The sequence below is a fragment of the Mus pahari genome, chromosome 1, assembly GCF_900095145.1.
Source record: "Mus pahari chromosome 1, PAHARI_EIJ_v1.1, whole genome shotgun sequence".
In the NCBI taxonomy this organism is placed as follows: Eukaryota; Metazoa; Chordata; class Mammalia; order Rodentia; family Muridae; genus Mus; species Mus pahari.
In genome coordinates this window covers 70,644,034-70,658,345 of record NC_034590.1, presented here as the reverse complement: position 1 = coordinate 70,658,345, position 14,312 = coordinate 70,644,034, and the positions used below count along the sequence as shown (strand labels likewise).

General features: G+C 46.5%; 1 protein-coding gene across 2 annotated transcripts; it reads left to right on the top strand.

Moving 5' to 3' along the window:
- The first annotated feature begins 1,491 nt into the window (after positions 1-1,491).
- Neu3 (neuraminidase 3) lies at positions 1,492-11,158 on the top strand. 2 transcript variants are annotated; one of them, XM_021221661.2, is made up of 4 exons: positions 1,492-1,671; positions 4,203-4,274; positions 5,939-6,150; positions 9,789-11,158. In XM_021221661.2, the coding sequence occupies exons 3-4, from the start codon at positions 5,944-5,946 to the stop codon at positions 10,833-10,835; spliced, it is 1,254 nt and encodes a 417-aa protein (XP_021077320.1). In that variant the 5' UTR covers positions 1,492-1,671; positions 4,203-4,274; positions 5,939-5,943; the 3' UTR covers positions 10,836-11,158. The 2 variants fall into 2 exon arrangements, with proteins under 2 accessions (XP_021077320.1, XP_029400302.1); XM_029544442.1 differs by having other exon boundaries at positions 1,492-1,681.
- The last annotated feature ends 3,154 nt before the right edge of the window (positions 11,159-14,312 follow it).

Sequence of the window (14,312 nt, the reverse complement as noted above, 5' to 3'; positions counted from 1 at the left end):
ACTGTGAATTTTGATGCCAATGTACTCCACATCTTGGTTTGTATGTTTGTTTGTCTGGGTTTTTGTTTTGGTTGTGTCTTTTTCATTTTCCTTTTAGTCTCCTCTGGTAGCCTTGTTGACCTGATGGGTTTTGTTTGTTTGTTTCGGTTTATTTTTTGTTTGTTTTTGTTGTTTTTTTTTTATAGATACATCTTTTTATTTAATTTTTTTATTATTTTCTTTATTTACATTTCAAATGCTATCCCGAAAGTTTCCTATGCCCCGCCCCCCACCTCTGCTCCCCTACCCACCCACTCCCACTACTTGGCCCAGGCCTTGCCTTGTGCTGGGTCATATAAAGTTTGCAAGACCAAGGGGCCTCTCTTCCCAATGATGGCTGATTAGGCCATCTTCTGCTACATATGCAGCTAGAGACACAATCTCAGGGGGTACTGGTTAGTTCATATTGTTGTTCCACCTACAGGGTTGCAGCCCCCTTCAGGTCCTTGGGTACTTTCTCTAGCTCCTCCATTGGGGACCCTGTGTTCCATCCAATAGCTGGNTGTGAGCATCNACTTCNGTGTTTGCCAGGCACTGGCATAGCCTCACAAGAGNCNNCNATATCAGGNTCCCTTCNGCAGAATCTTGNTGGCATGAGCATTAGTATCTAGGTTTGGTGGCTGATGATGGGATGGACTCCCGAATGGGGTAGTCTCTGGATAGTTCATCCTTTCATCTTAGCTCTAAATTTTGTCTCTGTACCTATATCCTTTTGTTGTTTTTTTAAAGGCAGTCATTTTTAGCTTTCTTTGTCCCCACCCCTGGCTAATCTCTTAGATGCTAGAGTGTCTCAAGAGGGGCCTTTTCCTCTTTTGATTTTGGTAGGTGGGGAAGAGTGGGTGGTCCTTGTGTGTGACTGTGAAACGAGAATAGATTCAGTACTTGGTAACAGATATATGTATGTAAATGTGTGTAGATAATATACAATGAGTTATCTACGGTACAGGAGAGTGACCCTAGGTCGTTGCACCTGCTATGCGAGTGCTCTGCCACCTAACTGGTTTCTCAGCTCTGTTTATACTTTTTTTTTAAAAATCTTGTGAGAAGGGCAGTTGTTCAGGGTGGCCTTAAACTCATTCCGTAGTCCAGACAGATGAAACTTAACAGTCCTCCAGCTTTAGTCTCTACCAGACTAGCAGAGTCCACAGCCCGCACCACCAGGCCCCTGATAAATATATACATTTTGGAACCTTTTGCAAGGAGAGTGTCCAGTGCTTTGTGTGAAAACACCCCCTTCCACCTCTTCCTTTGTTGGAGTCCCCTCTGAGCCCCGGAACCTTTGCTCGACAATTAGGCTGTCTAGGGAAGTTTTAGGCGGTGATACCTTCCACAGACCAATCGTTAAGGGCGTGGAGAAGCAAGCAGGGCGGGCAGTGCGCGGTGAGGGGGCGTGGCCTGGCCGGGGAGATTGACACCCAGCCGCCGCTCTCAGTCCTCTGGCGCCAGCTCCCCTGCACGTCCCTTCTGCCCCAGTGATACTTGTCTCATTACTGCCAGCTCTCCTGCAGCGGTCTCTGGGTTTATTTCAGCGTCTGTGGTTTCTGTCGCTGCTATCCTGTCTCCATCGCCCCAGCTCAGCTTCAGGCCTTCCTCGGAGACTCCACGGGAGAGCCCAGAGAGCCTCCGGAGCCGGTGAGCTGGGGTGAGAGTCACCCCGAATTCGTCCAGCCGGGGACTGTGGGGACCTGCATCAGGAAGGAAGACCGAGTCAGCCAGAATCAGCTAGGACCTCACAGCCAGAGTGTGTTCTGGGCCATTCTACTTTTGCTTTCTTCCATCTAAAGCCAAACTTCAGCTGTAGTTTAGAACTGTGGGAACAAAGCGAAACTGGGGAGTCTTCTTACTATAGAGGGGTTGTGGGCGACCAAAAAGGTTCCCAGGAGGAAGGTTGTTGATACTAGGTTTGCAACTGAGTGGTCTCCCGTAAGTTTTCCTCTTCAAACAAGGCTGACTTCAGAAGTCGTGCTAAACTGTACTCTCCCGGAGAAAGAGAGTAGAGAGGACTTGGTTGGAAGGTGAGAGAGTATGGAACAGTAATTAACAATTAGAATTATCTGCTAAAGCAAACAACTCCAAAGCAGGCCTGTACTAGATCCTTCTCAGCCCCGAGGTCTCAGCACATAGTTTGGGTGAATACTTTAGGTGTGGCCAGGCCACTGTATTACCACTGTCATCATTATTATTAGAATAATCATAATTAGTGAAAATTAATGACAGCTTAATTGTTGAGGTGATGCAGAACCAAAACTGAATTGTAAAAAGGTCAGCATTCACAATAATTAAAGACATCGATTTGTATAGGGCCTTAAAGTTTATAAAGCACTCTTGAATGATTCTCATAAGTACACATTACTAACATTTAACAAATGAGAGCCAGTCATGGTGCCTGGCTCCTGTTATCCAAGCGCTCAGGAGGCGGGGGCATGAGAATCACAAGTTCAAGACCAGCCCAGGTGCTAAGAGGAGGTTGTAATTGATAGAATAATGCAGTGCTTAACCATGGGGCTTGATACTGAGACCACCACCATGATGTGGTTTTGTTGTGAGAACTTCATCAGTGTGTATACACATCGTATGGTACGGACGACAGCTCAGCTGTGTGTGTGTGTGTGTGTGTGTGTGTGTATGCCTATTGTGGCTAGAGCCATGATGAGCGGAACATGAAATAAAGTCAAACACAAGAGAAAATGGCGTCAGAGACTCTGAAAGCATGGAGTGTATGAGGCTGCTGCTGCTAAGGTAACATGCCGTCTCTGTAGATATTTGTAAGTTTGTATTCCAAGATAATAACACAGTGGAGTCTAGTGAATGGATGCAAGCCAGGAAAATAGCTTTTTGTCATTTCAAGTTGTATGAGCTGAACATAGATATTTGTATATGACTGACATCACAAACATGTGTAATGTGTCAGGGCTGTGACACTGGTGTCTAAGATGTCTGTAGGTGATGGAAACTTTAGCACGATTAGAATCTGTGGGACCACACACACACACACACACGCACACATATGCAGTCTAGTATTACATTGTATATAGTGCATGACTATTGTTATACATCAGTTTCAGGAGTCAGAAATAACTTACCCTGTTTGCCATGGTGGCATACAACTGGAGTCCTAACACTCAGGAGCCTAAGGTTCTAGGATAACAGGTCAAGGCCAGTCTGGGATACAAAGTAAGACATTGTTTAGGGGGAAAAAATTGAAAAATGGTGATGTAGTGACTGCCATGTATTGCGCAACAGGCTTTGTGACAGCTACTTGCGACTCCTTTGTTCTTTTTATGTAGAACTGAATTCATTTTTTTGTTTGTTTGTTTTGGTTTTTGTTTTTTTGAGACAGGGTTTCTCTGTGTAGCCCTGGCTGTCCTGGAACTCACTCTATAGACCAGGCTGGCCTCGAACTCAGAAATTCACCTGCCTCTGCCTCCCAAGTGCTGGGATTAAAGGTGTGCGCCACCATGCATGACTTTGAATTCATTTTATAGATGAGGATCTGGAAGCAGTAAAACCTACAGTACTCTAAGCTACACCCTTCATTAAGCACTGCCAGCAGTGGGACTCAGAGACAGGCGTCCTTAGAATAGAGCCAGCCCAGTGGTGCATGGAAGGAGAGAGCCAGAGAGTGGAGCTCAGGTGTGCCCTAACATGCCGAGAAGACAGTCCACCCAGTCGTTTGATTATGTGGTTCGAGCCCCAGCCTGAAAGGAAGGGCAGCTTTTCTTCTGACTCAGAGGCCACTTCTCCCACTCTTCTTACAATAGCGAAACACCATTCTCTCAATGTAGTGATTGATTGAGTCGTTCGTATGTTCCAGGTTCTCTTGATTGACTCAGACTGTAGACCGACTCAGTGCAACATCACCCTGTATCTCATTACCCAGAAGACTGCCTGAGAGACGGGTCTAAACTGACTGTTTCTTTCTTGTCAGAAACACCACGGTGGCTCCCTGTAGGATGGATACCACAATAAGGTGATAGGTTTGTCGGGATCTTGCTCTGCTGGTCAACATAGTCCCGTCTTTGCTCGTGGGTCTTTCACTCCCCTCACCACAGTCACACTCGCCGACTGAAAGCCTCCACAGCTGTCTGTTACCCAAACCAGCAAGCTCGCTGCTTCTCGCCCCATCACTTGGCTGACCGGATTCTTCACTCTCTATATTCCAGTTCATCTAGTCCTGGACTCACTCAGCCAGCAAATTTGTGCCAGAGCCCATCACGGACCACGCCTGGTTCTAGGTGAGGAGATATAAAGCCCTCCTGTGTAATTGAGGGGTGCAGTGAGGAAACCACACAGGTGGCAGCCTCTTCAGAGATTTGGGGGGCCGTAGGAGAAGATAAAGTAGTGGCTTTTACTGACAGACGGAAACCTACTCTATAAGGTGACTGAGGAATGCTGAGGGTCCCCTGGGTCAGCAAAGAGAAAAGGCAGGGAGAGAGAGGAACAGACTAGTGATTGCCAGAACTATGGGAGCAGAGAAGATAGCAGAAATGGTGGGAGAGTCCTGCCCGTTCTACGTGACTGTGCTGTAGCGGGAGGAGGGCAGGTTACCTGGAATAGCCTGGGAACTATTGTGGGGCCTCTGATCTGCTGGAAGCCAGTTTGGTTTAGTAGAGACTAGAGGCCCTCTCCAGAGATTAGGGGCCTGTAGAAGATAAGAACGTAATGGCTTTTCCTGGCAAACAGAAACCCACTTTACAAGGTTTCTGAGGAGCACTGAATGTTCACTGAGTCAGAGTCCAGCCTGGGCTGAGCACAGACTGCCATCTTGGGGTGTTGGGACCCGATACTGTGGATCTTTTATTTTGTAGCATGCATTGAGTATGTATACTATGGGAGACCTCCGAGAGTGAGAAGTCCTGTGGGGAAACAAGCAGGGAACAAGGCGCAGAGGTGGCAAGCCGTTGTCAGATAACAGCCCAGAGACCGGATGACATCTGCGCACAGCTTCAGGAGGGGAGGTAGTAGATGAGGTTTGACCAGAACTTAGGGAAGTGAGGTAGGGAATTGTGTGACTCTCTGAAAAAGAATGTCCCAGGCAGAGTAGGTAGCTTGCTTGGCCCAGTGTCACCCTCTCAGAAGGCCCTTTGCTGGGGCTTTGATCTGCACAGCTGTGCCTTTTTTGTTTGCGCTTGTGTTTATCTCTAAGACTGCGCTCACTGCTTCCTATTTATCTCTGTGTGTATCTGCCTCCCTCTCTTGTTGTTCTAACCTTGAGAACAGGTGTCTCTTCAACACCAGTGTAAGGGCCTGATATATGTAGGCCCAGAAGTGTTTATTGAATAAATACAGAGGGAGGATTCATTGGCCTAGCTCTTATGTAGCTGAATTTGCAAAAAATGTAACCTTCAGGGGGCTGGGATTAAGTGCAAACCCAAAGCCAGAGTAGCAATCCCTCGAGCTACACACAGCGGGTCACACGTAAGAGTGTAGCTTTTAACACACTTGTCACCCCAGCCAAAGCTACAGGTCTACCTGCATTAGACCACCCAGAACGGAGATCACAGTACCGAGATACGTCCCTTGTGAGTGTCCACCGTCTGTTGTGTGCACCCCTCACACAGTGACTAGAGGACAAAGCCCTCTTCCTGGCGCAGAAGAGAAAGCTGGCTGCCTCTTTTCTGAGACTTCAGGATGGGATGAAAGCTTTCCTAGTGCTTTGTTAATTTCGAATGTTACTCTAACGGGTTCGAGTAACCTGGGAACTCAATGGACATATCTAGAGAACAGAGTCATTGCATGAGGGTGCATGTTGTCTGCTTTGGGCTGTTGATGCTATGATGTTCTCTTTATATGAAGAAGCAGACATTCAGGTACCCCCACAGCTCCCGTGTGCCCTCAGCAATGAAATGACCAGGAACTTGTATGCAGACCTACACTGAGCTGTTCCCTGTCCTTACAGAAACCATGGAGGAAGTCCCACCCTGCTCCCTCAGCAGCACCCTGTTCCAGCAGGAAGAACAGAGCGGGGTGACCTACCGGATCCCAGCCCTGCTGTACCTTCCTCCCACCCACACCTTCCTGGCCTTTGCAGAGAAGCGTACCTCAGTCAGCGATGAGGATGCTGCCTTCCTGGTGCTCAGACGAGGGCTGAGGAAGGGGCGCTCTGTACAGGTGACTCATCCCAGATACAGGCATGGGCCTTTGGTGGGAATTGGTTCTAATGCTCTGGCTTAGTTTAGCTCACTGGGAACCAGAGCGGTTTAACTGATTCACTGCTATAGTAGGCCTCATCTTCTCTCCTCAGAGCTGAATGCACTTGTGCGTCTCTTCTTTTCTCCCCACCTTTGCCAGTAAAACTCGGTGTGGGTACCTAAGAAAGGGAAGGCTTTTACTGCGTGGTCAGGGATGCATAGCCTCTCCACAGCATTTCTGTATCCTAGGCTTTGATGTCAGTTGTGTCTGGCGTATGGGGAAACGAGGCTCAAAGGCTTTGCCACTTATTCTAAGTCATGTATCCATAATCCAGCAGAGAAACATACTTCAGACTCAGGCCCAGGCCTCTGTGGTTCATTCTGAGCTGGCATGGCCTGCCTTTTGTTCCTACGCCCCGGTAAAACCACCCAAGGAAGGGAACACCATTTCCCCAGCTTTGCCGAGTCCCTCATCCCTGAATCTGCCTGCTTTTCTACCTCTTACAGTCTGAGCATCGTAGCCAAAGTGGGTGCTTTGCCATGTCGCAGTGACACAGTGACGATGTGTCTCCGCTGAGCCCCTGTCCTTGCTTTAAATGGCAGTGGTTCTCAGTTCCTTCTGAGGATTTTGTACTTTGGGGACGTGCCAGTTCTTGACTGTATCTCAGTAGCTTGGTAGATCAGACCCCACAGAGGCCCAGCCCTGTGGCCTGACAGTCCGTGGCCTAGCCAGTTCATTTTCTCTAGGACAGGCACCACCTGTGTGCAGGTCGCTTCTCTTGCTGGTGCTGCCAGTGAGCTGCTAAGCAAGGGTATTGCTTGTTTTGTTTTCCTGGTTGCTCTTGTACAGTGTGTTGCAGAACCTCATTGTCCAGCGGCCCCATGGTTCCCATGTTTTCTCGTCATGGCACTGACTTTTGAAATTAGGGAAAGCATTTGTCGATACAGAAATCTGATTTCATGAACAGGTTCTAGCTTAGCAGTTAGGGACATAGTTTTAGTCAGTGTCCTTGTTAGGATTGCTGACTCTTGCTATGATGAAACACCATGACCAAAGCGACCTGGGGGAGAATTGGGTTTATTGCATCCTATATTTCCAGGTAATAGTCCAGCACTGAGAAAAGTCAGGGCAGGAACTCAAACAGGGCAGGAACCTGGAAGCAGGAGCCAATGCAGGGGCTATGGAGGGTTGCCGCTGACTGGCTCACTCGGCCTGCTTTCTCATGGACTGGGCTGTTACCTCTCAATCAGTAATTAAGAAAGTGCCTTACAGCTGGATCTTGTGGTCCCCACCTTTCAGATACAAGCTGGAGCTTGTATCAAGTTGACTTAAAACTAACCAGGGCAGTCAGTGTACCCTGTTGGATTTCTGAACTTGGGTCCTTGAGTGTTCTTTGCTTTATCACTTACAGCATGTAATTGATCATGTGAACTGCCTAGTAAGAACTCAACACTAGGGCTGGTGAGATGGCTCAGTGGGTAAGAGCACCCGACTGCTCTTCCAAAGGTCCGGAGTTCAAATCCCAGCAACCACATGGTGGCTCACAACCATCCATAGCAAGATCTGATGCCCTCTTCTGGAGTGTCTGAAGACAACTACAGTGTACTTACATATAATAAATAAATAAATCTTTAAAAAAAAAAAAAGAACTCAACACTAGCCACCTTTCACGGTGATGTTTTCATGATACTTCATATGAAGATCTTAACCATTGATAGTAAATTGCATGTTTTAAATGAGATTGTCTTTACTTCTAACTATGCATTGGTCTTGGCCCTGTCTTCTTGAACAGCCATTCTAGGCATAACATAAAGTCCCATTTGCAGAGAGTCACTCCTTGCTGTTTCTGATGGCATCTTTTCTCTGGGGTGAAAAGCTCTCTTCTTTTAGAGACAGGCTTGATTTGACATCTGGTCTCTTGAAAACTGCAACCTGAAGACCTGTCTGGACTGGCAGCATTCTTCTGAGAGCACCAGGCTTGTCCAGCAGGGGCTTGGCACCTAGAGTAGAATTCCCGGGGAGGCATGGGCAGGCCTGGCACCTGGAGCAGGGTTACAGGGTAGTGTAGATTAACATGGGATAGAACCCATCTCATATCACTATATATGAACAAAGGGTCATTTCCCCCATTAAACACAACCTCATGTGTTGGGATGCTTACCATTATAAACAAAACTACCATGAAATACAATGAATAAAATAGGTTTATTTACCTTGCTAGTGAATTGCCTTGTGCTTTTTCTCCCAGTATGTGGTGCTAGGATCCACCCCTGGGTTCTACATGTGCTAGGCACATGCTCTACCCTATTCTATACCTCCAACCTTTTATTTAAATCTTAGGATAATTTTCTGGAATTGAGCATCCTGTAAAAGGATAAATGTATCTGTACATATCTTATGAGCTCAACTCTTATACTCCAATCCATACATAAAGGGGTGTATTTATCCACATTTTTTAACCAACAATTACCAAACTGTATAATGTAAAAAAAATTGTTAGTTGAAAATTTTATTAGTTTAATTCCAATTAATGTTTTATGTGTGAAGTTGAATGTCTTTTTTTTTCCTCCTGTGACATGTCTGATTTTGCTCTTTGCCCTTTTCTATTGGGGTTCTAGAAATTTACCAAATGCCGCGTGAGAAGCTGGAGCCTCTCCTGTGGTGTGTGACCAGGCGCTTTCTCCTTTGCTGCCTTCGTAGCTCCTCTCTTACTCTCCATTTGGCCAATGAGGAATGGCAATCATGTTTGCCTGGTGTCTCACGACAGTGCTAAGGGTAGACGTGGGGCAGGGCTGTCTGACTGCTTGAGTCTTTGTGCCTTGCTTTCCCACTGTAGTGCAGGAAGAGAAAAGCTCTTTAGTCCTGAACTTCCAGCTTTGCTGGGAACTTCCCTCCTTTGATCCATTGTTTATGTTTCATCATCGGCTTTTGTATCACATTTTATTCCCTTCCCCCCTCCCTGCTCTGTCTCTGTCTGTCTGTGTCTCTGTGTACATGTGCCACCATGCATGTCTGGTGATCAAAGGACAACTTGAAAGTCCTTGGTTCTCTCTTTCTACCACTGGGTCCCAGAGATCGGACTCAGGTCACCAGGCTTGGTGGCAAGCATCTTTGCTCTGAGCCATCTCACTGGCCCCCACCTTTTTTGTTGATTTTTGTAAACTTTTATTGGCTGCTCTCACATGCCAGGTATTGGAGATACAACTGTACATAATCTGGGTATTGTTCAAAAAGCTCATAGTCTAAAAGGGGAGACAATTACCAAAAACATGGATAGTGTCACATAGCTGGTCTATGCTGCTAGCGGAATGAGTTTCAAGGAGGGCTTCCCAGAGGAGGGGGCACTGGAGTTGGGTATTGGAGGATGATTTGGAAGTCCAGATGAAGCAAAGAACATACTTGAGAGAACACAGCTTTTACAGGCTCTAGCATTTTCATTTTTCAGATTTAAAGCCACCTTGTAATAGCTGCAAAGTTAGTGATTATTTGGGCCTTCAAGATTCTGTCCATTTCAATGTCCTATATTGTTTGAAAAAAAGAACTGATGTTTTTAACAAGCCTCTTGTCTTCATATTAGTAATTCACTTCCACTGTCTCTTTCTCTTTCCCTTGACTAGTGGGGCCCCCAACGGGTACTGATGGAGGCCACGTTACCTGGGCATCGCACCATGAACCCCTGCCCTGTGTGGGAGAAAAATACTGGCCGTGTGTACCTGTTCTTCATCTGTGTGCGGGGCCATGTTACTGAGAGGTGCCAGATTATGTGGGGCAAGAATGCTTCCCGTCTCTGCTTCCTTTGCAGTGAGGATGCCGGGTGCTCCTGGGGTGAAGTAAAAGACTTGACCGAGGACATCATTGGCTCAGAGATGAAGCGCTGGGCCACGTTTGCTGTGGGCCCAGGTCATGGCATCCAACTGCACTCGGGACGGCTGATCATCCCCGCCTACGCCTACTATGTCTCACACTGGTGTCTCTGCTTTCCGTGTTCAGTCAGGCCCCATTCCTTGATGATCTACAGTGATGACTTAGGAGTCACATGGCACCATGGCAAGTTCATTGGGCCCCAGGTGACAGGGGAGTGCCAAGTGGCAGAAGTGGCTGGGACGGCCGGTAACCCTGTGCTCTACTGCAGTGCTCGAACACCATGCCGGTTCCGTGCAGAGGCTTTTAGTACTGATAGTGGTACCTGCTTTCAGAAGCCAACCCTGAACCCACAACTCCATGAGCCTCGAAGCGGCTGCCAAGGTAGTGTAGTGAGCTTCCGACCTTCGAAGATGCCAAACTATCAAGACTCAAGTGGTCAAGGTGCTCCCGCTACTCAGACGCGCCCTCTGCTGGACAGTTCTCTGGAGGTGGAGAAAGGAGCTGAAACACCATCAGGAACATGGCTCTTGTACTCGCATCCAACTAGCAAGAGAAAGAGGATGAACCTAGGCATCTACTACAACCGGAACCCCTTGGAGGTGAACTGCTGGTCCCGCCCATGGATCTTGAACTGTGGGCCCAGTGGCTACTCTGATCTGGCTGTTGTGGAAGAACAGGACTTGTTGGCATGTTTGTTTGAGTGTGGGAAGAAGCATGAGTATGAGCGGATTGACTTCTGTCTGTTTTCAGACCAAGAGGTCCGGAGCTGTGAAGACTGTACCAGCCCTAGCAGCGATTAAAGCCAAATCAAGACTGATGAGTGAGGCCCAGCTTTCCACAGAGAGGTCTCTGATGTCTTAGAGAAAATCTAAAAACTAATAAGCTGCTCCTCGAATTTTTTTCACTTTTCCCTTCAATGAGTGTAGTGAAAATTGTGCCATATCTTACATACAAGGCTCTTGAACTGGGAGTTTGGATCTCTTCCCATTAAAAGGAGAGGCCATGTGCTCACTTCCTGTCCCACAAACCCTGGGCTCTGATCTTGAGTGGAAGCCAGAGACTTGTCTTTTCCAATGATTCACTGCTCACCGAGTATTAGGAGACGCGTAGGTGCCTTGGCCAGAAGAAAGATCTGCGCTGTTGTATTTTGTAAAAAAGATTTATTTATTTATTATATGTAAGTACACAGTAGCTGTCTTCAGACACTCCAGAAGAGGGCGTCAGATCTAACAACAGATGGTTGTGAGCCACCATGTGGTTGCTGGGATTTGAACTCGGGACCTTCAGAAGAGCAGTCAGTGCTCTTAACTACTGAGCCATCTCTCCAGCCCCGCATTGTTGTATTAATAAGAAAAATGCCCTTATCCTTCCGGTCATGCCCAGAGCTGTGCAAATTCTCTGTCTTAGAAGACTTGAGAAAGCAGAATGTAAGGTCAGATGCTTTCTCCAGCCTTGACGCTGTGTTCCACCTCCCCTTCCTCATCCAGAAAACAGTTACCGGGGAGAAAATGAGAAACCCGTGCCAGCTGCCCTTAATGGTGGTTGATAGCGGTGCTTATTGCTTTTAATACCGTCACCTCTGTTAGAGGTGAATCTGAGTCAGAGGTTCTTGGCTGCATCCACCCATTCCCAGGGTGACATTCAAACATTGCTGAACAGTCAACCAAAATGAGAGCTGTGTGTTCGAGCCTGATTCCAGGTTAGTCACAATGCTTCCTGGAGCTGGGCTTTTATCTAATCCCAGGACCAGCTAGGAGAGGCTCAGAGCTAGCAGGTGAGCTTCCTGAGATGGTTTCACCGTGAGACAGGTGAACCATGAACCATGATGGATGAGCCCTTCCAGGCAAGGCCAAAAGGACAACATTGTAGGAAAGATTTCTGGAATTAATATGCCTTTCCTGTGTGTGTTGTGTGTGTGTGTGTGTGTGTGTGTGTGTGTGTGTGTGTACTATCTTGTAGTGATGCTATATAGACAAATAGATGATTTCTTCTTAATGATGATCCTATAAGAATTCCTAAAATATACTAGTAATTATTAAACCCTTTATAATAGGACTGCTATTAAAGCCCTCTCTGGAATGAAAACTGCAGTGAGAACTCCGCCAGTCTTCACATGCCATAATTACTTCTGAGAGAGAAAGCAGACATTCACAACTTAGGACACATTTCTTAGAGCTGCAAAACAATTAACCAGAGGTCATTAAAGGAAATGAAAGACTTATTGTAGGTGCTAGGACAGAAGATAAAATATTGACTGGGCTTATCTATATGAAACTTCATTGTTAACTTATACACGAGAATTATGGTTTTTAACTTTCAATGAACCTGTGGAGCTAGTGACAGAAAAGAACTGTCTAGTTAGATAACTATTCTTGGTGGAAATTCATGTAAACATCTCTGTCGCACACTTCTCTTTGAATTTATGTTTAAACTTGTGGTGAATGTTTGAATTAGACACTGCGTGAGCGAGTACTCTGAGAAAATAAAGAACTAAGAGTGAACAGCTTGGAATGTAGGAGAACACAGAGCAGACTGAGTTAGATAGTTTCAATAGGTTTCCCCCCATTTTTCTTTTCTCTTAGAAATAAGGATTAGAATCCTTTTTAAAAGTGTCTCCTTTCTTCTTCTTCCAAAAAGTGACTTTCCCTAGCAGACAAGGAGTTAAAGGAACTATCAGCTTTAGGTTCTCAACCTGTGGAGAAAAGAAGAAGGACCTCTTTTAAGTGACACGTGTCAACTTGCCAAGAGACGGCAACTTTCAGCCTCAAGAGTAACTTAAAGTCAAAATTGGTAAATGTTATTATAGAAAGCACACAGTCTCTCACAAGACCAAGTCTTGTCCCCTACCCCGACACCCCACCCCCACACCAATGCTCTTTGCTCTCTACCCTTGGCTACCTTCCAAAGAGAACCAGAGCTCAGAGGTGATCTCCATCCATCTAGGTTGGGTCTGGTCTTGCACTGTAGGATGTCCCAAGCCTAAAGCCAAGCTGTGACATGTGGGGTTCTCTTTTTGTCCCTGGTTGGATTCTCCATGACTGCTACTCCAGGACTCCAAGGGAGATGCTGAGCTTATAATGTTCTGAGTGTGTCTTAGCTGGCTCTGTGGTGCCAGACACATCACTGTACTCACAAACACTGCCATCACTTAGAACAATAGTTTTCAACGTGTGGGTTGTGACTGCTTTCACAGAGGTCACCTAAGGCCATCAGAAAATAAAATAACAGCAAAATTACAGTTATGAAGTAGCAACAAAATTAATTTATGACTGGGGGTCACTACAACGTGAGGAACTGTATTAAGGGGTCGAAGCATCAGGAAGGTTGAGAATTGCTGACCTAGAATGTCGCTTCTGTCTCCGACCAGCAGAAAAGAGCAACGACACGTTCTTAAAGCGGTTTATTCGGGAACCTTACAGCATAGAAGCAAGAAAAATGTTTCCCTCTATCCCCAAAAGCAGCAGCTTTTATCCCCTCACGACTCCACCCCCTCAGTCCACTTTATGTAGCCCCAGTTCATAGGTCCGCGTCATCTGGCCTGATTTTGCGTCAATGGTGCGCTTGCGCAGCTTACATGGTGGACATGGCTAAACTCGGGCGTGGGAGGAAATCAGGTGCTAGTCATAAGACTTGGCAGGAGTCCCAGGCACCATCTTGGGACCATCGCCACACCCGCTCTCCACACTAGAACAAATATGCTTACAGGTCTTCATTCCATTGATTAATGATTTTTTTGAGACAGGGTTTCTTTGTGTAGGCCTGGCTGTCCTGGAACTTGATCTGTAAGCCAAGCTGGCCTCGAACTCACAGAGATCCACCTGGCTCTGCCTCCTGAATGCTAGGATTAAAGGCAGGCACCACCACCACCCAGTAATTATTGATCTTGACTGCTAAGGAAACTGAAATGGTCATCGTCTTAATTAATAGTTCATATTCAACATTTTTCAAAAAGTAAATTTGAGCCAATTTATTCTTTTCAGAGAACTCTTTAGAAAATGTTAATATCCTTTTGGAGTTTCCTACAAGGTAGTTTAATCAGCGAGAAGGGACCAGAGCCAGGACTACAGTGGTGGTTTGTGAGCAAGAGATACCATGAGCCTGTGTGTGAAGAGCCTGGCTGTGCAGTGACCACTGACTGCAACCCCGGGTCTGGCCATTGCATATCTTACTGTGTTTTCAAAAGACTGAAATTACTGTCAAACTGGCTTAAGACTCCCGGTGTTCCAGTAAGAAGGTGATGCCTTTAAGTTCACTGCTGATGTTACAGCATGCATGCC

What these genes read in the sequence shown, in the direction of transcription:
- Neu3 (XM_021221661.2), top strand. Translation starts at nt 5,944, where the DNA reads ATGGAGGAAGTCCCACCCTGCTCCCTCAGCAGCACCCTGTTCCAGCAG. An exon ending in GGAAGGGGCGCTCTGTACAG is followed by an intron (nt 6,151 to 9,788) that starts GTGACTCATCCC and finishes TCCCTTGACTAG; the next exon opens with TGGGGCCCCCAACGGGTACT.